The sequence below is a fragment of the Cladophialophora immunda genome (genome assembly GCF_000835495.1).
Source record: "Cladophialophora immunda strain CBS 83496 unplaced genomic scaffold supercont1.1, whole genome shotgun sequence".
Lineage (NCBI taxonomy): Eukaryota > Fungi > Ascomycota > Eurotiomycetes > Chaetothyriales > Herpotrichiellaceae > Cladophialophora > Cladophialophora immunda.
Genome location: NW_015622541.1, coordinates 3,563,657 through 3,585,145, shown reverse-complemented (window position 1 = coordinate 3,585,145; position 21,489 = coordinate 3,563,657). Strand labels below are relative to the sequence as shown.

The window sequence follows — 21,489 nt, the reverse complement described above, 5'->3', positions numbered from 1 at the left end:
CGGAACGCCTCGCCAGCCGTTGCGTTTACATCATCATGCACAAGGCTGCATCAGGCTGCATTAAAAAGGCTTCAAGCCAAGTCACGGTGGATGGACCAGATACCACAATCACTCATGATTCCACGACGCCTTAGTCAACCATTCTATTATTTTGCATGCAATCTCATCTGTCTAAGTAGAAGGTAGAATACAAATTTGCCAGGCCATTTGATGAGTCTGATGGACATACTTTAAGCACGACCCATCAGGTAGAGCACCCGTTCCAGCACCATTGTCCGTGCGTTCGGTGAGCCACATGTGGGCATGGTTCTTGACGCCGTTCACTTTCTTTGCGCCTCATGTCTGTGTAGAATAGCGCTTTCCACCCAGCCCGCCGACTCAGTGTCAATGAGTTTTGTTGCAATCTCCACCACCACTTTAGTCGTACAAGCTGTCGTCATTGCCAGCATCACCGAAACCAGTACCGTTTGCGGCATCGGCCTCTTGACCAGCAGAGGGGAATTTGAAGAAAGCACTGCCGCCGCTCTGTTTCATGGCTTGAGCAAAGGCCTCGTAGCGGCGGATTTCGACGTCGCTGACCGACCGCCGCGCGGCTTGCATGGCCTCTTCAAAGTGGCGTCGAGTCAACTCTGGGACAGGATCTTCCCCTTCGTCGGCATCCATAGCATCCTCGCCAGCGGCCTCGCGTTCCTTCTGTCTCTCGATATCTGCGGCGATGGATTCTTTGATGGCGAGTTTGACAGCACGTTGCGTGACGAATCCCAAGTCGGCACCGGAGAACCCATGAGTCTTGCTGGCAATATACTTGAGGTCCACATCTCCTGCGACCGGGGTCTTGCGCAACTGCGCTCTGAGAATGGATTCACGGGACGTCTCGTCGGGAAGAGGAACGTAAACCAAAGTGTCCAGACGTCCAGGTCGGCAAAGAGCATTGTCGAGCTGCTCAGGTCGGTTGGTCGCACCAATAACGAACACGTTCTTCTTGGAGGTCATGCCGTCCATCTCGGTGAGGAGCTGGTTGACGACTCGGTCAGACGCGCCGCCAGCATCGCCCACAGAGCCACCACGAGACTTGGCGATGGAATCAAGTTCGTCCAGGAAGACAACGCAGGGAGCTGCGGCGCGTGCCTTGTCGAAAATGTCTCGAATATTGCTTTCAGACTCGCCGAACCACATACTCAGAAGCTCAGGACCCTTGACAGAGATGAAGTTTGCAGCACATTCGTTGGCCACGGCTTTAGCAAGCATAGTTTTACCAGTACCGGGAGGACCATAGAACAGGACTCCACGAGAGGGTGAAAGACCAAACTTGAGGAATTTCTCGGGATGGTCGACGGGATATTGCACGGATTCGATGAGCTCGCGCTTGACGCCCTCAAGACCACCAATGTCGTCCCAGCGAACATTGGGAACTTCGACCACCGCGACCTCGCGGAGAGCAGAGGGGTTGGAGACACCCAAAGCATACCGGAAGTTATCCATGGTCACTCCGAGCGAATCCAACACCTCGGCATCAATTGTGTCCTCGTCCAGGTCGATGAGATCCATCTTCTCTCGAATCTGCTGCATGGCGGCCTCAGAGCAGAGTGATGCAATATCGGAACCCACGTAACCGTGGGTCTCGGCGGCGATCGACTCAAGATCGACATCCTCAGCCAGCTTCATGTTCTTGGTGTGAATTTGAAGAATCTCCAAGCGGCCGGTCGGGTCCGGAATACCGATGTCAACCTCGCGATCGAATCGACCGAATCGTCGGAGGGCAGGATCAATCGAGTTGGGTCGGTTGGTGGCGGCCATGACGACGACGTTGGACCGAGCCTTCATACCATCCATGAGGGTGAGTAGCTGCGAAACCACACGTCGCTCAACCTCGCCGTTGGTCTTCTCTCGCTTCGGTGCAATAGAGTCGATTTCGTCGATGAAAATGATGGCGGGAGAGTTCTTCTCGGCTTCCTCGAAAGCTTTTCGGAGGTTGGATTCTGATTCACCGGCCATCTTTGACATGATTTCGGGGCCGTTGATGAGGAAGAAGAAAGCACCAGTTTCGTTGGCGACCGCCCGAGCCATCAGAGTCTTACCAGTACCCGGAGGGCCAAACATGAGGATACCTCGGGGAGGTTTGATACCAATCGACTTGAAGAGCTGCGGATGTCGCAATGGCAACTCAACCAACTCGCGGATCTGAGCCATCTGCTTTCTGCAACCACCAATATCGTCGTACCCAACCTCATTCAGGTTTCCTTCCTCGTCTTCACGCTGGATCGGGTCTCCTTCACAATGAATGACGGTGTCTTGTGCCACAATGCCATATTCCGGGGGGTCAACTTCGACCACTTTGAACTCGACTTGTCTCATACTGGCTCGGACCGTAAAGAGATCTCCTTGTCGGACGGGCCGGTAGGCTTCGCGGAAGTAGGGAGCGAGGAAGACATCGAAGAGAGACCCGGTCAGACCCTCAACGGTATCTGCGATAGGAAGGACAGCGATGCGTTTCGCCTGCGGAGAGTTAGTGCTGCCCCTAAAACAAGTAAATGAGACGGGACGTACATATTTGATGTCAGGACAAGGGTGGACAGTGATGATATCGCCGTGCTTGACTCTGAGATTGTGGCGAACCACTCTGTTGATGCGAGCACTGCCATCATCAAGGTCGTCATCGGCCAGGACGATCAAGACGGTGTCTTTTCGTTTCTTTCCTCTAACCAGGACAGTGTCACCTCGGAACAATTGTAACGTCTCCATAGTGTTGTTTGAGAGAGCAATGATGGAGTTGTCATCGTTCGTTGCGTCGGTCACGCTGCGTCATTTGTCAGCCTCTTTGAAGTCGTCCCTGCTGTCCAACTTACATCAATGAATTTGGCTTCTTCTTCTTTTTCAGGATGGCTGTGGCGGTATCAAGCTCCTGGACGGCGCTGTCAGTCTGAAATTCGTCACCCTGTAGGTCCCTGGGTGTAATCCATACCTCTTTCTTCTCTGCGCCAGAGGCATCACTGTAGCTTGAGTTAGCGGCGTATCTTGCGAAATCCATAAACGTGACACATACTGTAGGTTAACCTTCTTCTTATCGTGGGTGTGATCAGGTTCTGCAGACATCTTGAGGTCCTTCAGGAGATCAAACAGGGTCTGAGAGTGGAATGCGGACGTTTGTTGACGTGGGTTCAAGAGACCAGGGACGAAAGCGCTGATCCTCGCAACAGTAGTTTAAGGACGATAGAGGAAAAGAAGAGTTGATGTCAAGGAGCTCCTTATAAGAAGAACCTTGAGAAGCGGACAGAAGAGATGGCAACACAAGGGTGAGAGCAGGCAAAGCGATTGTTGGAAGTGATGAGTGAACTTCTAGAGGACTTGAAGCGCAGGAGAAAGCCCCGTCTTGGCGAATTGAAATGACGGTCATTCAAGCCCGAGCAACATACGTTGCCTCTGGCAGCCTACGAAAGAGAAGGCTGTCGAATCTTCTCATACAGCCCAACGTTTACCTTGCCACGGCTTCACTGCAAGCGCTTAATTAATAGCTACAAAGTACTCCCTGATGCCTGCCTGTGGTAAGTAAGATAAGCCAAGTTTTATTTTGGCCTGTTTTACAGCATACCTCTTTTCGCATTTCATGCATTGCTCATCCCCGTCGGCCTTCCAGGTGGCGAGGCTGAATTGTAGCCTTGCCAGAGGGGTACGATCCTGTGCTCAATTTCGCCGCCCATGACGAATAATGGGAAAAAAGCTCATTCATGATGATCAATCGATTAGCTTGCACAATCACGTACAAGTATTGCCGACAACAGGTCCGGTGCAAACTTCCGCTCTGATTTCGTAGCATATTCCCGCCCCGCCAGCCCATGCCCTTTCGCACCTCCAATTTTCAGAATGCGGAGCGGAAAGATTCTCAGTACCTAGCCTACCTCTCGTCCACGGTTAACACCCGCATTCAGTCTGCTATAGGCCACCAACACCCTCCTTTCGAGTAGCGCTGCTGGACAGCCCGCTGGAGACGTCGTCCAAAAACAACAGCAACTGGCTACTTCCGCATAACCGGGGTCCCAAGTCTCCGGATCTCGAATTGTTGCAAACAGCGACGTCCCCACCACCAAAGACTTATTCAGAGCTCAATTCACCTCGGCGCACATCTACCTCCACTTCCTCGCCTTGAATATAGTGGAAAACAATATGGCGACCTCAGGGCCCTCCACTGAGCCAGCGACGGCAATCCCCATCCCTTCTTCCCTCACCAGCTCCACTCCCTCCTTACCGCCGGCGACCTCCCAAGCCCTCATCCAACACCTCCGACAGACTGGCGCTATACCCGACCTCAGCTCCCTCCTAGCAGACAGCCTCGCCCGCACGGGCTGGACAGACCGCGTCCGCGCCCTCGCGCTCGAGTTACTCAGGAATGGCACATGCGACACTTTTCCGGAGTTGATGAGCGAAGTCATGCGGCGGGCGAAGATGCCCAAGGATGGCAAGAACCAAACCGTGGAGAAGGAAAGCAAGGATGCGAAGACGAATGGTACGAGCACGCCTACAACGACAGGCGCCGGGGCTGGAGGTGCAGCTACAGCGGCAGCATTGAATGGCGGAGGGGTGAACAGCAACAATGCCATTGCGCTTTCAAAAGAATGGTCCGGCGGGCCGGATGGGCTGCCAGACGTAAGGATTCCAGAAATTACTGTTGAGCTAGGAGTGGACTTTTTGAAAGAGAAGATCAAGGATGTCGTCGAGCCGATCGACGACGATAGCGACTAGCACGATCTCACTTCGCAAACAAGCTACGGGTTGGATATTTGTGTATAATTTGGCATAGCGAGCGGCGTTCAGTGTTGCTGAGATAGTGGAAGGGCCTCGGTACGGTATATTAGATGGTGGAAGGACCACAGCTATAGTGGAATACCTCGCTCTACTTCGAGCTGTTGGCTGGTGCATGTGTGCTCGTCAAGGATCGTTGCATAAAGGGAAACAACCTGCCTCTTCGAACTCGAATGAAAATCGCTTTTGAAGCCTTCGCTAATCCCCACGTATCTAAACAAAACAGGCAGCAACTTCATAGAACACCGCCGGGCAACGTCTGCGCTGTTGGTATTGTCCTCACGCTCGCAGCGCTGCTAGGGGCGACTCCTGCTCCAGCAGTCCCTCCACTCCCACCCAGCCCGCCCAGGGGCGGTTTCATCCCAACCCCTGCGGTCGGTGGCATGTCACCAACCATTACGTTCCCCAGCTTTCTCAGCATAAACATCGGCTTCTTCCCTTCTCTATCCAAATCCTTGAATAAAGCGAGGGGTTTTTCTTCCAATCCCACACACCTCTCCTGGTCGCCATACACAATATACAGAGCATACTGTCGCCAGTCGGCCTGAATATTGTATTTTCTGAGGGCGGCTGGGAGAACTTTATAGCATGGATCTTCTAGCCCGACGCGGAACGATTTGAAGATCTCCACCGAGGGGGCATCGCCTCCGCCACCACCATCTTTGTTGCCATGCGGAGTGTGGCCCACGCTGGCGCTCGAGGGGAGCTGGGGCGGCACCGAAGCGGATAGTTCTCTAGAGGGTATAAGAGTGGAGGCGTTAGAGATTGTACTGTTCGTAGGGTTGAGTTTGCCGGAGGCCGATTTTGCGGAAGTGGGAGGGTCACGGTCACGTTCAATGGTGACTTGCCGGTCGTCGCTACCGTCGTAGCGAGGGATAGCACTGGTAACAGTTCCTGCTTCACGTTGATAGGAGCGCGGAGCGAGTGGTTGATGTTGGTAGGGGAGTGGCGAAGTCGGAGAGGGGACACCTGGAGAAGGATGGGGATGTTGCGATATTGCGCCACCTGACATTTGTGCGGTTAGCGAGTTGGAGGCTAGACTCGCTGCAGCGGAAGGGTCCAGCGAGTTGCTTTCGGCGAAAGTCCTACCCTCATGGATCGTACTGGGTATATGTGTCGGAGAATTGTTCTTGGGTGTTGAGCTGAGCCCCAGCTTCTTTGAGAATGTGCGTGTGAGACTAGTCTTTTCGGGCACCGGCTGGGTCGCGGGAGGAGGTGAGACGACATCTTGCTGGTACACCTCTGGAGTAATGGTGGCGCCTTGATAGGGGGCGTAAGGGAGAGGTTCTGATCGTTCTTTGGCCATCTTGAAAACCGGCAGTAACTCCTGGCGTAACTTGCGGTAGTCATCTGCCAGTCTGGTCAACTGCGCTTCCGCCTGAGCAATTCGCTCATCCCGTAACCGGAGGATTGATCTCGCGAGTCGATCGATGTCTTCCTTGGTGGCCATTTCATGCTGAGGATTCTGCTCGGCCGCTGAGAGGGAAATTAGAGAGATACCACTGGACGGAGGGAAACCAATTGCCTACTTGGAGGGACATAATCATCTGGTTCAACGGGGATGTCCTGGTTGACTTTCAAATCATAAACATTCTTGAGAATTGTCAACCTGTGTCCCACACTGGCAATTCCCATCTCTTTCAACTCGTCATGTTTAAGTGCGACGAGCGCTTCCCCTTCGATGCCATGTTCTGCGCAGAGTCAGTGCCGCTGCATTCAATGGCCATGTCTGTCTGCGAGGCTGCTTACCGACAAAAGCATGACAATATTGTCTCAAGTTCAAACTAGACACAAATTGAGCACATTCTTCTGGTGTCCATTCTGTTATTATGGTCCTGGGTAGACTTGGATCTTCCCCCGAGTTGTCAAACGTCGTCGGTGTGTGCTCGTTAGAGGGCGGCTCAGAAGAGGTCTCTGAATCGGTGTGTAGCTGTGTGGGCGAAGTCATGACGCTTCTCTCATATTCATCGTCGGCATCAGAGTCGGCGTGGTATGTAGTTCCGCTGGGGAAGGCCATGGTGTTTGCGTCAAGATCCAATTGACCTTCGGCGCTTGGGTCAGGATTAGGTTTCAGTCCTCACACCCCAGCCACATGAAGGCTCGGGGGCAGGATAGGGACTCGGCAGTCGATATAGTGAGGAGTACGTGCTCGGCAGCGTTTTCTGATTGCAGATTCAAGGTTTGCCCTTCTGGGGTTGTTGAAGAATCTTCCGTCGTCTCGGCTAGAAGGGGGCAGTACGGAGTGGGCTCGCGGCGAAGGGCTCTCTCAGGAGGATTTCTCTCTAATCTTCGAACGTCTGTTCAATAGGTCAGGGACGTTCGGTCGCGCTCTAGACGAGAAAGAGGAGTCTCGGTATTAAGACTGCCTCGTACAAGCGTTCAAATTGGAGAAGACTGCGTGAAAGGGAGGTTCGAGGGCGGCATGGGATCGGAGCATGCGTATGTACGGGGCTGTGACGGGGCCTGAACGAGGCTAGGCCCACCAATAGTCCATAGCCAATAGTACGCCGAGTCCGTTGCATACGCTTTCGTCCCATTCCGGCCATCTGATATCTCGCTTCTGCTCCAGTCCAGCCTGAATCGGTGAGAAGGTTTACAAGACATGATTATTCAGAGACTCGGATCCGCTCTTCATTTTGCGCAGCTACCAACCTCATAAAGCCAGTCGCTCAAATGAGTACTGGCCTTTGTTCATCCTTTCCAGCATCCTTTTCTGTCGGATAGACCGATGCTTTAACTGGCCCCCACCTTTTCTGATCTTTACGGCGCTGACCACATTCTCGACCTTCAGGCTGAGAGGAAGACCTGGGCCAGGCTGCGGATCGTCTTCTCCCTCGACAGTCTCCGAGTACAGCGTCACTATGGCTCCTGGACGCTGGTCAGGGATCCCTAATCCATTTCCATAGACAGGAACACGGGCCCCCGCAGCCTGATGTTTTCGCATAGATTCCTGGTATCTCAACGTCTCGCGGAGAATCCCTTGCAACTCTGCTACATCCTCCAGACTCTGCTTGGTATGTGTGATCTCCGTCACCAGATCAGGTACGATGTTGCCCATAAAATCTTCGTGATCCAAAGCCCCAAAGAAGCCAAGAGGTCCAATGGCATCGACGCAGCCTGAAAGTATCTTGATGCTCGCAGCAAGCTTGACAGTCGGCAATGGCTCAGTTTGCACGGGGAGGTTTTGAAATGACCGAGTATGACCCCCCTGGAAGAGTTGTTGTCGTAAGAACTGAATAAGAGCCAGCGCTTCTGTCTGTGACAGCAGAGTTTTCAAATTAATGGAGATGAGTGAAGTTGCAGCAGTGCCGAGTCTGTCGAGCGCCTCAATTAGCGCTCTTTGTAGCGTAGGGGCCAACCACGGTGTGTCTGTTGTTGATACCGAGAGTGGCTGGACTTGCGCGGGAGTGTCGACTTCCATTGAATCTGTCTGGCGGTCTGTTCCAGCAACGGCTGCTTCGGAAGATGTAGCTAGAGCTTGTCGAATGAGTAGCTGCACCACGGCTGCTTGTTCCTCCACGTATGGACTGAACCCATTTTCGAGACACTCTACCAGCAAGCTATATGATGAATCGGCTTCAAGCAGAGCTTGCGCCACACCGTGTATACCAACAACGGTCAATCCTGTCCCAGAAGGAGAGTTCGAGATTGCATTTTGCAAGTTTCGGGCGGACAGCAATCCCAAACGGCACAGCCAGAGTATGAGTTTGAATGACGGAACTCGGATATTAAACGCCTTTTCTGCGATGCTAGGTGTATTGTCTAGGGTACTCGGCGTCGCACCTAACTGAAAGATCTTTGTCAGAAGGTAGTTGATTTTGAAGTCCGGGATTGCTATACGATCAAGAGGCAAATCTTCGCTCGTCCCTTCAAAAGCCGGTGACTGCATCGTAGTCTGTCGAATGTCGTTGACAAAAGTGTGTTCAAAGCCGGCAACATCACCTGTCTCAGCAAGGTGATCGAGTCGTTGCCTCACAGACTGCCAATCCACGCTGGATCCTGGAATTATAGTCGCAGTACCGATGGACGATAACCGTTTATCGAAAGAACCAATCGTCGTAACTTGACTACTGATACCACGTCCGATATTTTGGAGAAGACTGCTCCCAGTTTCCAGTAGCTGCCGTGATGATATAGCAGAAATATCTATCGCGAGCAGCTGATGACGCCTCCGTCCGATGACACGCGCAGACTGGGGGTAATAAGCGAGAAACTCAACGGGGCCACTCCGGTCTTGGGCGGCCATTGTCATGCGTTTCCGCTTGAGATTGCCCTTCTTCGCATCGATCTGAGCCTGCACAGACTGAAATTTGAGGTCATAAAGCCGGATTGACTCTTCGAATGAACATATGGCAAACGCAGATGAGATGGCCATGATTTCGTACGAGCAGTTCAAACCAGTAGATAGTGCCGAAGACAAGAAAGGTACCAGACCAGTCAAATCATACGAGTAAAAGGTTTCTCCGGCGCGAAGGAATAGGTTTGAAGCTTTGGAGTTGAACGTATAAGATCGGTCCTTGGACGAACTTGACTTTGCCTTGTTCTCTCCTGCCGATAGTTCATGGTCAAACAATGGGTAAATCGGTGCTCCATGGGCAGCAACGTTCCGGTCGATTGCGCCAACTGGCCAGACACCGTAGAACACACTGTTCGGGTTTGTGTGATATTCGGTTTTGCAGTATGCAACCACCAAGTAGGAGCTCTCGGGAGTAGCCTCGCTAAGCAGATCTGGTCTCTGCTTTAATACTGTTTTCTGTGCTTCCGAACTTGTGAGATGTTGAACGGCCAAGATCCTAATGTTCGGATAGCGCCTGGAACAAAGTGTTCCTTTGGACAACGTGGTGTTCAACTCTTCAGAGAAAATTGCGATGTCGCCATTTTGCTGAACTGCTACCAGCTCTTTTTCCGTGCCTTTCAGCACCACTTCAAGTAGTAGAATGGGGCTCTCTTGTTCATCCAATGCTCCACTTGCACAGGACGCCGCGCGGTATGCGTCATCTCCTGAGGTCTGGAAGGATTCGATCCGTAATGTGTCTCGCTTTATGGCGCAGTAAGTCGTTCGACGGATCTGCCCTTGTGATTCTTCGCGAATCGAACAGGGAGGCCCAAGGCAACGGGAGTTAGGAGGTACGGGATAAGAGGCGAGAATGCTCCCGTTTTGGATCTGAAATCTTGTGAGCATACTGTCCTGTGCACGGATACAATGTATCGGTACCTCATACAGCCCAAGGGAGTCGCCGTCCACACCCACGCAAATTTCTTTTCTCCGCTTCTTCAGGCCGTCGCGTACAGCATACACCGTGCCGAAACGAGTAGCAGCATCTTGCCTGGCAGGACGAGGCAGTCTTGCCAGCATATGGGGAGTTGAAATCTCCATCATTGAGACATGAGACTTTGCAGAGCGTTGCTAGAACTCGGTGTGCAGACAAAAAGTTTTGAAAATACCCGGGCTCCACAAAATTTTGCGGAGGCTGCGAAGTTCCTCCGTCTAGGCTCGCTAAGCACTTCCTTTAACAGGGCCTACTTAGCGGCTGATCTCCCGCCCAAGCAAGCCTATCAGCGGCGGGCAGGCGGTGGCAGATGCAGCCGACCGAGCCTCCCATTTCTGGGCATGGCAATCGCGTCACCGACGCGCTTCTTCCAATTCAGCTACACTTCATGATCACGCGCATGACACTCCAACATCAATTCTGAATTATCTCACGAGAGCGCCTCGACAAGACTCAGTGGATCTCTCGGCGGCATACTTGTCCATCGATTCACTCGATATAAAGATCATGCACGGAATGCAGACTTCATGACACCACAACACACCAAAGATTGACTGGCAGGTCAATGGCAACGCTGCTCGACTATGGCGCTGGTCCAGAACACAAATCCCATATGCATCCGTTCTTCAGGAAAGGTGCACAAGCATGTCCAACTAGAGCTGCTTCAACTCACTGACACTTCTTATAGCGTCCGTAATCAACGATCCCCCGTCCAACCGTCCGCCCTCTAGAACACTGGGATTGGACGGCACGGTTGAAGACGGCTCTACGAACCACGAGGAAGACTCTGGCCATGTCACACACACAGAGACAGCCGAGGCCACCCCCATAGGGTCGTGGAGAGTGAATGAAGATGATGGTGTTGAATACAAAACAACCAGAAGAAAGAGACGAAGAGTCTCTGCCAGTCCAAAGCATTTACCCACTGAGACAACGAAGACTTCAAACACAAACCACATGACATGGGCTGCCCAGCCTCAGTCTGCAGTACAGATATTTAAGGGGGTTGAGACATACCGGGATTGCGCTGAGGATCAGACACTCGCAGGTCAACCTTCCTCGAGTGACAAAGACAGTGCCAGTCAACCGTCTCTACCGATTTTGCCTGAAGATGGTTCTTCTAGATCGAGAAGGCTAATTTCCCCTGTTCAGTCTCTTGATGCTTCGTCACATTCAGTTGACATCGACCTTACAATATCCCCTGATCCTCACCCTCGACCAACCGACGACACCGTGAATGATCAGTTATCCAAGGAAAGCAAGCCTAACCTTACTCCCAAGGACAAAATGTTGCGAACCGGTCACGGGAAGCTCATCTTTTCACCGAAGAAATCGCCAAAACGAGCGCCACGGACTGTTGCTGCTGAGACCAGTGACGCAGATAAGACCACCAATAGGTCTAAGAAACTGGAGATGAAGAACGGGAGGCTGGTTTCTTCGTTGCGGGTTACGCTGTCCTACTCGGCAGCAGACTCCGGAGCGAAGATCAACGACATCTTGTCCAGCAAGTCCGAAGAGGGCGCCATTCAAACCCCGGCACCTCAGGCAAAGGCTGCACGGGGAAAGCCTCTGGTGGGCAAGACAACCCACCCATTCTTCCTGGGAAGAATACCAGGAAATACTCAAAAGCAGTCTGACCTAACAAGTGAAACCTCCTCCATTGCAGCAGCCTCCGAGGATGAGATCACCTCAAGATCTAAGGCACCAAAACCCTGGAAAGATATTATCTTTGAATCTAAGAGGACGTTCCAGAACAAAAATGCGCCTGCGCTGCCTCCCGTCTGGCCTCCGACCAACATCCAACATGTACGGCCGACTCAGATCCCAAGTAATTCAGGAGTTGGGACACTCCCCTTATCACGACCTAAGTTCAAACAACATGCTTTGCGTGTCAATGCAGATGAAGATGTACTTTGGAACTATTCTCAGCACTTGAAGCAGGAAGTCGATAATTCTCTCGTTCGCACACCAGAGCGACGGATCATGAGCGGCAAAGAACTCGCAAGACTGACAGAAACACTATACGGGATAGATGATCAATCGCTTTGTCAACCAGCTTCGATTACACGTCTAGAAGCAATCATCGAATCGTCTCGCAGTTCATTCGACAAGGGCATGGCCGCCGGACCCCAGTTATGGTGTCACGAGTACGCACCCACTTGTTGGCAAGAGGTCTTGGAACCACAGGGGAAAGCTTTGCATGACTGGCTAAGCAATCTGAAGGTGCATCAGGTCCAGACTGGCAAGTTACAATCGAAGGCAAAGCCTCCGACTCCTAAAAAGCGACGCAAGAGGAAATCAGATGAGATGGACGACTTCATTGCATATTCGGACGACGATGATGCTCGTTCGACCGCGAACGGAAAGAATGCAATCCTACTGGTGGGCCCTTCAGGCTCGGGCAAAACCGCTTCCGTCTTTGCGGTTGCGCAACAATTAGGGTTCGAGGTGTTTGAGATCCATCCAGGTATGCGACGAAGTGCAAAAGATATCCAGGACAAGGTAGGCGACATGACACAGAACCACCTGGTTCAACACTCGGACACCCCTAGTCGAAGATCAAGCATCTCAGTCGATGACAGAGACACAGTCTCTACTACTCCTGGGCTTTTAGAAAACCCCAACACTATCGCAAATCTCATGGGTCCCGGCAAAGGTGGCAAACAGTCTAAAATTTCAGAAAGGAGGGAGGGCAAAGAACCCAAGACCAAATCACAGAAGCAATCTCTCGTCTTGTTTGAAGAGGTCGACATTCTGTTTGAGGAGGACAAAGGCTTCTGGAGTGGTGTCCAGTCACTTATCAGGACCTCAAAGCGGCCGGTCATCCTCACTTGCAACAGTGTCGACTCCGTTCCGCTGGCCGAACTAGATCTCTTTGCCGTCTTGCACTATGGCTGTCCTGAACAGGGACCAGCTGTACAGCTTCTGGGATCCATATGTGCGGCTGAAGGACATCTTCTAAGCAAGGAAAGCTTGCAGAACCTCTACCTCACCAAAGGCCGGGATCTCCGTGCGTCAATCATGGAGCTGAATCTGTGGTGCCAGATGACGGTTGGATCGCAGCAGGGAGGTCTGGATTGGATGCTCCCGTACCATGACAGGATCAAGCCCAAGCCAGATGGCTCGGTGACGCGAATTGTCAGCCAAGATACGTTTATCAGTGGTCTTGATTTACTGCCTGCGGACTTTATCGAACCAGAAGGCCTGATCCAATTCTCTCAGGACAGTTTGAGCATTCGGGCAGTGGATTGGGTCCGGAACGATGTGTGCCCAGGCAGCCCCGAGTCGGACCGTCTCTCAACGCTGAACGACATGCTGATCCTTTCTGAGGCGAGAAGCGCGATGGATTTGATCGATGACACAGCAACACCGATGGTGGCAAGCGCATTATGGAAACTATCCAACCCTGCTGCTGCCCCAAGCGCCTACACATCCCAAAGAAACGAGGTCGTCCGTCTATACCTCGGTGAGCTCAACGAGTCCCAGCTCCTTCAATCATCGATATGCAAAGCATTCGAGCCCCTTCTAGAAGAATCCCGTATCGGCCTACCCAGCTCTCCAGGGCGTAAAGCGCCCTCGCTGGATAATCCATCCGCCAGCTCACTCGTGACAGAAGTTGCCCCCTACATCCGCTACATCGTGTCACATGATCAGCGACTTCAACAAATGCGAAACGAGTTGCACGGTGCAAGTCAGCACGGGATAAAGAGACAGCGACGTACTAGGGCAGCGAGGGCAGCTTTAGAGGGTGGGACCAAGGATACAGTAAGAAGAGACAAGTGGTTTCCAGAAGAGTTGGATTGGGGTGCAGTGATGAGGACGGGGAACGAGTGGCCTCAAACTAAGGACGTGGAGATATGGGACAGCTCTGAGACTCAAACGCCTTCCTCGTCGATAGGAATGGAAGTGGAAGCTGACGAGCCTCCATTGCGGAAGTACTGAAACTCACGCATCTGGGAACTGACGGTCCGCGCACATCGACTTCAGGACAGAGGAGTCAACATTTCTGGTCTCTTGAACGCGAGAAGCATAAAATACCTTTGATCTCAAGCGAGCTGGGTTCTGAGGAGACTCCCAAAGGGGAAACATGTGATATTATGAGGCTGGCCAGATATGCAGCATTCGCATCAGCATTGCAATACATTAAACGACAAATAAGCTACGCAAAATGATGAAGTTTTGTCATGACTTTGGAAGAAATAAAAAAAATTGTCGGCAGTGGCGTTGATGGTGTTTGCATTTTTCACCTCTTGCACAATTATCGGCTACTCAAGTGGGGGTGGACCGGTTGGCCCCTTTTATACCCCAGCCTCGTCCGCTCCATCGCTCCGCCTCTGACAACACACTTCAAAGCACCTCCAGCCCAGACAACGAGGCTTCTACAACCACAAGACAGAGGTTGTCGATCTGCCAGAATACAGACAGGTGGCAAGCAGTTTGCCCTTGACCCTAACCACTACTGAGCGTCCATTGTTGCGCACTTGCACAAGCTACACAGTTCAAGGCGTGAAATTAGGGCCTCGCTTGGTACTTGAAAAGATGACCCAGGTGAGTCGAAGCCGCAGTCACCGGGCGCTCCCTGTCACAGAACGATGTGAGCCGGATCGAAACAAGACGCAGACCGGCATATTAATCTTGATGCATTGTGAGATCAATCTCTCAAGTAACTACATGCTGAGCTAGTAAATGCAAACTGTCAAGACATAACCCGTCCAGCTCTCCTCCTACACCTGCCATATCAACATATTGCCACAATCATGTTTTCTTCCATCAATACACAAGGATCAATGTCTTGCTGTACATGGATAATGCATGCCATCTCTTTTCATGCTCTAAATATGCGCTGGTGGTGACAAAATTGCATGCTCCAGGGGATGATTGTGCATGCTCAAGGCAAGAATGAGCAAAAGGAAATCAAGATGGGTAGTACCAGCGGACCAAGAACAAATGCACGCCAAAAATAGTTGGAAGCATGCGGGAATGGGTGTCCTTGGCAATTGTGGTGTAGCTGGCTCACTTGCTGGATTGCGGAGTAGTGGTGGTGTAGTTCTCCTTGCCGCTGGCTGGCTCAATCCTAATGGTGACCTTCTTGGGACTTGGAGTCTTGGTCTTCTTGCTGGGGTCACCGCCGTCCGGGATGATGGCAATCGAAGCAGCATTCTTTGGTGGGACTTCGATGTAAGGGTGGGTTGCTGCACTGACTGGAAGGTTGGTTCGAACAGTGGTAGTGTTGGTGATCGACTGCAGGCCCCCCTGCATGGGCCATGCCGAAGTGGAGTTGCGGATCATGCTCGGAGCCTTGTTGTTGACACTGGGCAGCTCACTGCAGAACACGATGTCAGTAGGCTTGGAAGAGGAAGGACCTTGGGCAGTAAGGCCAAACTTACGGCGGAGAGACTGACGTCGCTGGAGTGAAGCCATTGGCAGTTCCAGCAGGAGACTGGTAACTGCCATTCGGACTGATGTGATTGTTCATGTTCTGCAGTCGAGACAGAGTGGGAGATGGAGTGTGCTCAACCGAATAGCTGTACTCTCGGCTGCGCCAGTTGCGGCGCTCTTGGCTCTGTTGTTTGAGTTGCTTCTGAGCTTTGGTGTCGGCGAAGCGGAGGAACAATTTGATACAATCACGTTCGTTGAGGACGGAATGGAATTCTTTGATGACACGCTCTGCAATTTCACGTGTTTCGAATCTGGGACGGTCAGCAACGTTGCAAGCCAGGGAGATCACACATCTTTGAATACCTGGCAAAGCCGACTTCTTTGCTGACGCCGGACGGAGCATCGCGGCAGATCTTGGTGGATACGGCGTGATAAGGCAAAAAGTGTTTGGCCAGATCCTGGATGCGTTGGTAAGTCAAAGCTGCAAACATGGCAGGAGATCTCGAACCGATTCATTCCAGTCAATGGGGACCCCGGTGCAGTAGATGTTGGTGGAGTTCTTATCTTCAAGGTCCTTGAGTCGAGAGTTGCGAGATTTCTGGGAGCGTTAGACGACATTGAGGCAGAAGAGTAGTGCCGCCAACCTGGGCATAGCTGGCTTGAAAGCCAAGATGGAAGAAACCACGGATGCAGTTCTCTGCTGCGGCGGGAGAATAGTACATGACGAACCCAAATCTGGATATTGTTAACGGCGAGAACGGATCAACTGGGTGAGGCAGCGTACCCTTTACATTTGCCAGTGTCCTGTTCGATAATGGCCTTGCATGACTCAATCTCCCCAAAGCGAGAAGCCCAGCGTTCTAGATCCTCATCAGTGGTATCCGGCATGAAGCCACGAATGTAGACATTGGTGATGCCCTCAGGATTCTGAAGACATTTGGCCAGGCTGAGTTCTTCCTGGTTGGTCCACATAGCAGGCACTGCACGAGGGATCGGAGGGTCACGGTTGACGAGCTCATCGAGATTAACCATCTCGTATGACTTGTTGTCTTGACACTTCATGGGTTGAATGGGTCCGGCAATGTAGTGTTGGCTGGCGGGTGCAGTCGACAGGTATGCCATGGAGTTGTAGTAGTCTGATTGACCTTGAAGTGTGACATTTTGGTTGTTGGAAGCATTCTCTTCGTTTGAAGACCAAGACCCTCGACGACCTGGATCAAACCCAGCAACGTTGGAAGTGAGATTGTAGGGCCAGCCATATCCCGGGAGAGTACTTGTGGCCAAGCTGGTGTTGCCAATGAAGCTGGGAAACATTCCGGTGGGGACATAAGGCAGTTGGGAAGCACTATCTCCAGCTGAGGTTTGGTTCTGGCCGTAGAAGTTGGACATTGGGACGGCTTGGCCGGATGGCAACATCATCAAGGGGCTGCTGTATCCTGGACGATTGACTGCGTTCATCTCAGTCTCGACAGAAGCAGAGGAGGGCAAGGTGGCTTTGAGGTTCTGCATGCTGGCAAGGGGGTTGGAATTGGCCATGTTCATGGCTGCTGCATGGTGAGCAGCGGTGCCTCTGAATGTGATTCCAGCTCTTACCTCCATTGTACTGTGGATAGCCCGATGCAGTGTACGGCATTCTTGACTGAGGATAGCCAGCATAGGCAGTGCTTGAGGCAGATTGGGTTGCAGGTTTGTCAGACATGCCTGCTGGTCTCTGGTACTCGAGAGTCAGTATGCTTCTGATAGCGAGGAGGTGCACCGTGCTCGAGCAGCTCACGGTCTCGGTGAACTCACTCGCAATCTTGCCACAAGAGCAGCTGCAGACCACGCCTCTCAGTGACTTTTCTGAGATTTTGGGGTGTAGAAATGGGATGGAGCCCAATGAATAGAGCAGCAAACGGGGGAAATGAGAATGAGCAACCAAGATGCAGTGCTGGATGGATGATAAGAGGGAGGAGGAGCTAACAGCCGGGGACTTGTGCAAGCAAAGCTGTAGCCTTTGTATTAAGAGAAGTGAGAAGAAGAAAGTAGAGGAAGTAGGGGAGGAGGAAGAAGGAAATGAGGTGGGTGGATAGAAAAGAGAGAAGTAGGAGGGAGGCCATTGAGGCGGGTGCGTCCGTGGCCTCGGCGGCAGGAGCAACGACAATAGGCTGGCAGCTGGGCAACTTCGACCTCTGAATGGCTCAGCACAATCAATGGCAATAGTCTTGCTCGTATAGGCCTCAATGCACATTCAAGTCGTGTTCTCAGAGCGCATCAATAGGGAGCCATTCAATGCTGCCACACCTCTTGAATCAACTCAACTCAGAGTCGCCTCCTGGAGACAACGACATCAAGTTCCTAGGGAGGGCATCCTGACGGCCTCGAGAGAGAGACTTAGATCTCTGCCATACTGACAGCGGCATGAGCCAGTGCTCTCTATGAAAACCACAGTTAGCCTCTGTCCTCTCGGCCTTCACCTCATCAACTCGGCATCAGGAACAGTGACGCTCCTCCGCAATGTCCTCCGCAGCTTGTAGATACATGGCCCAGGAAGCATCTAGCACGGCCCGTCGAGCGGAATGGCCTTTCCATATCCTCAATTAGCTGGCGGCGTGGAGCTCGACTTCTGAAGAACTTGAGATCGAGGGCAGTTGGACAAAGAAGGCGTGACGAAGGGATGACTTGTAGTCAAATATAAGCCAGTCGAGCGGCTGGCAGATGAATGCTCTGCCGTACGCGACGCGAACGAGTTCATCGAGGTGAATTCTTACGGTGAATCTTCAATTGCCTCTCCACATTTTCAAAATTTGGAGAAAGTCGCAGACTGTTCAGCCGATTTCGTGTACCCAAAAAACACAACACAGCCTCGCACTTCCTCTTCGATTGAAGGAGGAAGTATATCGTCAAAATGGCGACCGAAATTGGTGATAAAACATGGGAAGCAGTATGTGTATAGTCCAGGCAAACTTGTTCGCAGGCGAGATACTGACAGACGCCGCAGTTCTTGGACCAACACAACTCGCTCCTGACCTTACTCGACTCCCACGCTTCACTGTTGGCAGAAATGCGGAAATTTTGCCTCGACAATAGTGCTACCATGAGCCTAGTGCAAGAACGTCTAAATACCACGGAGAGTCTGATCGCAACCTTCAAACTGTCTACCGAGTCTTTGACGGACATCACTAAACGGGAAGAGCAAGTCACTAAGGAGAATGCAAAAGGACCTGAACCGGAAACTTTCAACGTCCCAATCCCCGTTACTGCATCGAAACCGAAGTCCAACCTGGCTGCCGAGCCTTTGCTGGATCCCAGCGGGTTTTTCGCGGTCGACACAAATCCAACTCCGATCGAGCAACTTTACAAGAAGCCTATAATCGCAGTAAAAGCCAAGGATGGTCCAAAGCGAAAAGCTTCTGGAGAGCAGCCTCCTCCAAACCTTGTGTCTGACAGCGAGCGCATGCGAAAGAAACCGAAACAGGGTCATGAGCGAGAAGAGACGGTCCCACAGGAGGAGGACGATTCATTCCTGAAGAAAGTCGAGGCAAGGTCGCGGGCGAAAGAAGAACGCAAAAAGGCCAGGTCAGACAAGAAGCGTAAAAGACAGAGCGGTGACTCTACAGGAAGTGCCAAAGGTCCGAAAAACAAGAAGCAGAAACAAAAGCAGGAACCAAAACTTGCTACAGCGGCACCATCTGCGGCACCTCCAGCGGGCACGCAGGTGCAGAATGGCAAGAGACCACACACCGAACCAAATAACGATGGCACAAATGGACGAGCGAGCAAGAAGAAACGCCGAGGGTCAAAGAATTAGGTGCAACGGACTTGTCTAAGAGAGTGCTATATTACTCGCTTGTTTTGACTTGAGGAGCAAGTAAATGCCAACGCATTTTCGGTGGCCATTCCCACGAATGAACAATCGCAACATGCACCTCTGCACATGCCTCAATTTGCGGTTCGCAGCATAAGTTCATGCTGTGTCACCCAATCCGAACTTGACACCATACCCTCCCTACCACCAACCGGTCCAATCTCCGTGCTCCCGTTGTGTTGTACTACCTGAGCAATCGGCATAAAATGGCTGCTTGGTCGGGATTGGAATGTCAGCTACAGCCCAGCTGGTTTCTGGACCAGGTACATCCTGGCTCGAAATTCTCCCCTTCTTTCACTGCCTGAACATTAACCATTATCAAGGATCAACAGCAGTCAGAACACGGAGGCGTTAGATTTGAACGGCGATTTTCATGCGACTGACTGGGCCATGCTTACACGAACCCAACGCTCCCTCGGACGACTTGATTAGTCCACACCCATCGTTCGGACAACAAATTGGAACTTTCTGGTCAGTCTCCAAGCTATCTGTCACGGGCAGAGCAGACATTACACCATTTCAACTGAAAGGCCTCGCACCAACAGACATGAGCGAACCGCACAAATCTCGCCTCGCAGCCCGGAATTTTCCACCTCCAATAAAAGCCACCAGCCCAAAGGTGGATATGGCCAGTGTGACCACCAGTTCAGCGAATAGGCCTCGAATGACACCACTTCACAGACGAACCTGTGCTGTTCGCGTTCCCATCATTGTTACCGACGGCGAGGCGAACCAGCGTTACGAACAGACCCAACACAGCGAGAGGGCGCGTGATGAAGTGCTCCGACACGGCGTTAAAGTGCGGGACTTCCAGGCTGAGGTGGATGCGAGGAGATACGAGAGAGGCTGTGCCATTTACTGCGCTGGTCAGAGCATGCCGAGATCGGATTATGAGCACGAGTAGATGGTGTGAGAGGTGTTAGTGGACGGTCCTCATGTCGAGTTTCAACGAGCTGTGCGGTTGTGTTGAAAGACCAACGCGGTCTGCCGAGACCCGTGCATGGCACCTAGGGAGATGCGCCTTGTGTCGCAAGAGATGTCCCATATCCGGATTCAGATCTCGGTTTGTCACTCAAATCGCACTTCGGGTTCATAGCTCACGGCCGTGATGGGGCTGGGATGCAAAGTCGAAACCCTTTCTTCAGCCCCGGTCCTTTCGCTTCTGCACAGCTTCCTCGTCCCTCTCTTTCAGCTCGTCGACTTTCTTCTCGCCTTGGTTCCAGACTTCCCAAATCTGGTCGACAATCATGCTCCCATAACCTTCACCCTGCTCAAGTTTCTCCTGCTCTTCTTCTAACCGGCGTTGTTTCCAGTCCTCGTTCTGCCCTCTCGTCCAGGCTCCACGAGCTTTATCCTGTAGAGCGGATCCCCCACTCTCCCGCGCCGTGTCCGGCACCATATGTTCAAAGGGTAGACGTTGATCTCCATTAGTCGAAGCAGTGACCTCCAGACCATGCCGAGGCATCTGTCTAATGTGAAAACGCCTTGAAGCGTGGCCCATGAACCCCAGCCCCGTGCGCTCTCGGAGTTGGTAGTTTGCGGCCGCGACAAACGCGCCAGTCAACGAGAAGGTAAAGAGGTCCAATTTGCGAGGAGGGAGGGCGATCAGGGCGGGCGCGAGGAAACATGCCGCGAGCGTCGAAGCGTTCAGGAAGCTGCGGTAGTCGTCGAAGAGTCTGTGACGCTGGGCGAGGTCCTGCGCCGGGTCGGATTCGGAGGGCGCCATGACGGCGATGAAAAAAGAGCGAAGAGAACTGCGAGGAGTATATATCAGCTGCTGCTGTCGCGCATTGTCCACAGCGCCGTCATTTTGAATGTACGTAGTAGTATTTTCAAGTCAAAAGATCCTCGACATTTCGGAGTATTCTTCGCGGTCGGTCGAATGCTCCGACGGAGAGTGCTTTGACGCAGCATTTGAACCACTCGCGCCACTTGTCTTTTCTCTACACGACGGTAGTGCAAACCATCACTGTTTTGCATTTCTTTACTGCCGATCAGTTAGATCGAGACGATCATAAAGTTATAGAATTCATTGGCCGCACGTTCCTCATCCGCGCCGGGTCGTAGCGAATTGGGCGTGCCATTCTCCATGGCTACATAACGCGACTTCAAGACCAGAAACATGATCTCTCAGAATTGAAGACGGAGTTGTCACATATTGAAAGGCTAGATGTCGACTACATCCCTATCCGAGAG

General features: G+C 52.2%; 8 protein-coding genes across 9 annotated transcripts; 3 read left to right on the top strand and 5 right to left on the bottom strand.

Moving 5' to 3' along the window:
* Positions 1-102: 102 nt before the first annotated feature.
* On the bottom strand, positions 103-3,329 carry PV07_01040 (cell division control protein 48). The gene is made up of 5 exons (XM_016387536.1): positions 3,044-3,329; positions 2,963-2,990; positions 2,847-2,902; positions 2,548-2,797; positions 103-2,496 (listed from the first exon to the last, which is right to left on the bottom strand). Exons 1-5 carry the CDS (start codon positions 3,091-3,093, stop codon positions 418-420), a joined length of 2,463 nt encoding a protein of 820 aa, XP_016254464.1. The 5' UTR covers positions 3,094-3,329; the 3' UTR covers positions 103-417.
* A 337-nt stretch (positions 3,330-3,666) lies between these two features.
* On the top strand, positions 3,667-4,991 carry PV07_01039 (uncharacterized protein). Its single transcript, XM_016387535.1, has one exon. It carries the CDS (start codon positions 4,162-4,164, stop codon positions 4,735-4,737), a length of 576 nt encoding a protein of 191 aa, XP_016254463.1. The 5' UTR covers positions 3,667-4,161; the 3' UTR covers positions 4,738-4,991.
* PV07_01038 lies at positions 4,804-7,196 on the bottom strand. 2 transcript variants are annotated; one of them, XM_016387534.1, is made up of 4 exons: positions 6,547-7,196; positions 6,327-6,488; positions 5,887-6,273; positions 4,804-5,802 (listed from the first exon to the last, which is right to left on the bottom strand). In XM_016387534.1, the coding sequence occupies exons 1-4, from the start codon at positions 6,812-6,814 to the stop codon at positions 5,033-5,035; spliced, it is 1,587 nt and encodes a 528-aa protein (XP_016254462.1). In that variant the 5' UTR covers positions 6,815-7,196; the 3' UTR covers positions 4,804-5,032. The 2 variants fall into 2 exon arrangements, with proteins under 2 accessions (XP_016254462.1, XP_016254461.1); XM_016387533.1 differs by having other exon boundaries at positions 4,804-6,273.
* Positions 7,197-7,350: 154 nt separating this feature from the next.
* On the bottom strand, positions 7,351-10,215 carry PV07_01037 (uncharacterized protein). The gene is made up of 2 exons (XM_016387532.1): positions 10,013-10,215; positions 7,351-9,961 (listed from the first exon to the last, which is right to left on the bottom strand). The coding sequence occupies exons 1-2, from the start codon at positions 10,175-10,177 to the stop codon at positions 7,451-7,453; spliced, it is 2,676 nt and encodes an 891-aa protein (XP_016254460.1). The 5' UTR covers positions 10,178-10,215; the 3' UTR covers positions 7,351-7,450.
* A 236-nt stretch (positions 10,216-10,451) lies between these two features.
* Positions 10,452-14,244, top strand: PV07_01036 (uncharacterized protein). Its single transcript, XM_016387531.1, has 2 exons — positions 10,452-10,702; positions 10,756-14,244. The coding sequence occupies exons 1-2, from the start codon at positions 10,633-10,635 to the stop codon at positions 14,007-14,009; spliced, it is 3,324 nt and encodes a 1,107-aa protein (XP_016254459.1). The 5' UTR covers positions 10,452-10,632; the 3' UTR covers positions 14,010-14,244.
* A 444-nt stretch (positions 14,245-14,688) lies between these two features.
* Positions 14,689-17,331, bottom strand: PV07_01035 (uncharacterized protein). Its single transcript, XM_016387530.1, has 8 exons — positions 17,238-17,331; positions 17,040-17,157; positions 16,231-16,990; positions 16,091-16,181; positions 15,955-16,044; positions 15,810-15,904; positions 15,455-15,757; positions 14,689-15,390 (listed from the first exon to the last, which is right to left on the bottom strand). The coding sequence occupies exons 2-8, from the start codon at positions 17,143-17,145 to the stop codon at positions 15,081-15,083; spliced, it is 1,755 nt and encodes a 584-aa protein (XP_016254458.1). The 5' UTR covers positions 17,146-17,157; positions 17,238-17,331; the 3' UTR covers positions 14,689-15,080.
* A 900-nt stretch (positions 17,332-18,231) lies between these two features.
* PV07_01034 (uncharacterized protein) lies at positions 18,232-20,625 on the top strand. Its single transcript, XM_016387529.1, has 2 exons — positions 18,232-18,369; positions 18,427-20,625. The coding sequence occupies exons 1-2, from the start codon at positions 18,334-18,336 to the stop codon at positions 19,234-19,236; spliced, it is 846 nt and encodes a 281-aa protein (XP_016254457.1). The 5' UTR covers positions 18,232-18,333; the 3' UTR covers positions 19,237-20,625.
* Positions 19,321-21,103, bottom strand: PV07_01033 (uncharacterized protein). Its single transcript, XM_016387528.1, has one exon. The coding sequence runs from the start codon at positions 21,017-21,019 to the stop codon at positions 20,435-20,437; it is 585 nt and encodes a 194-aa protein (XP_016254456.1). The 5' UTR covers positions 21,020-21,103; the 3' UTR covers positions 19,321-20,434.
* Between the last annotated feature and the right edge of the window lie 386 nt (positions 21,104-21,489).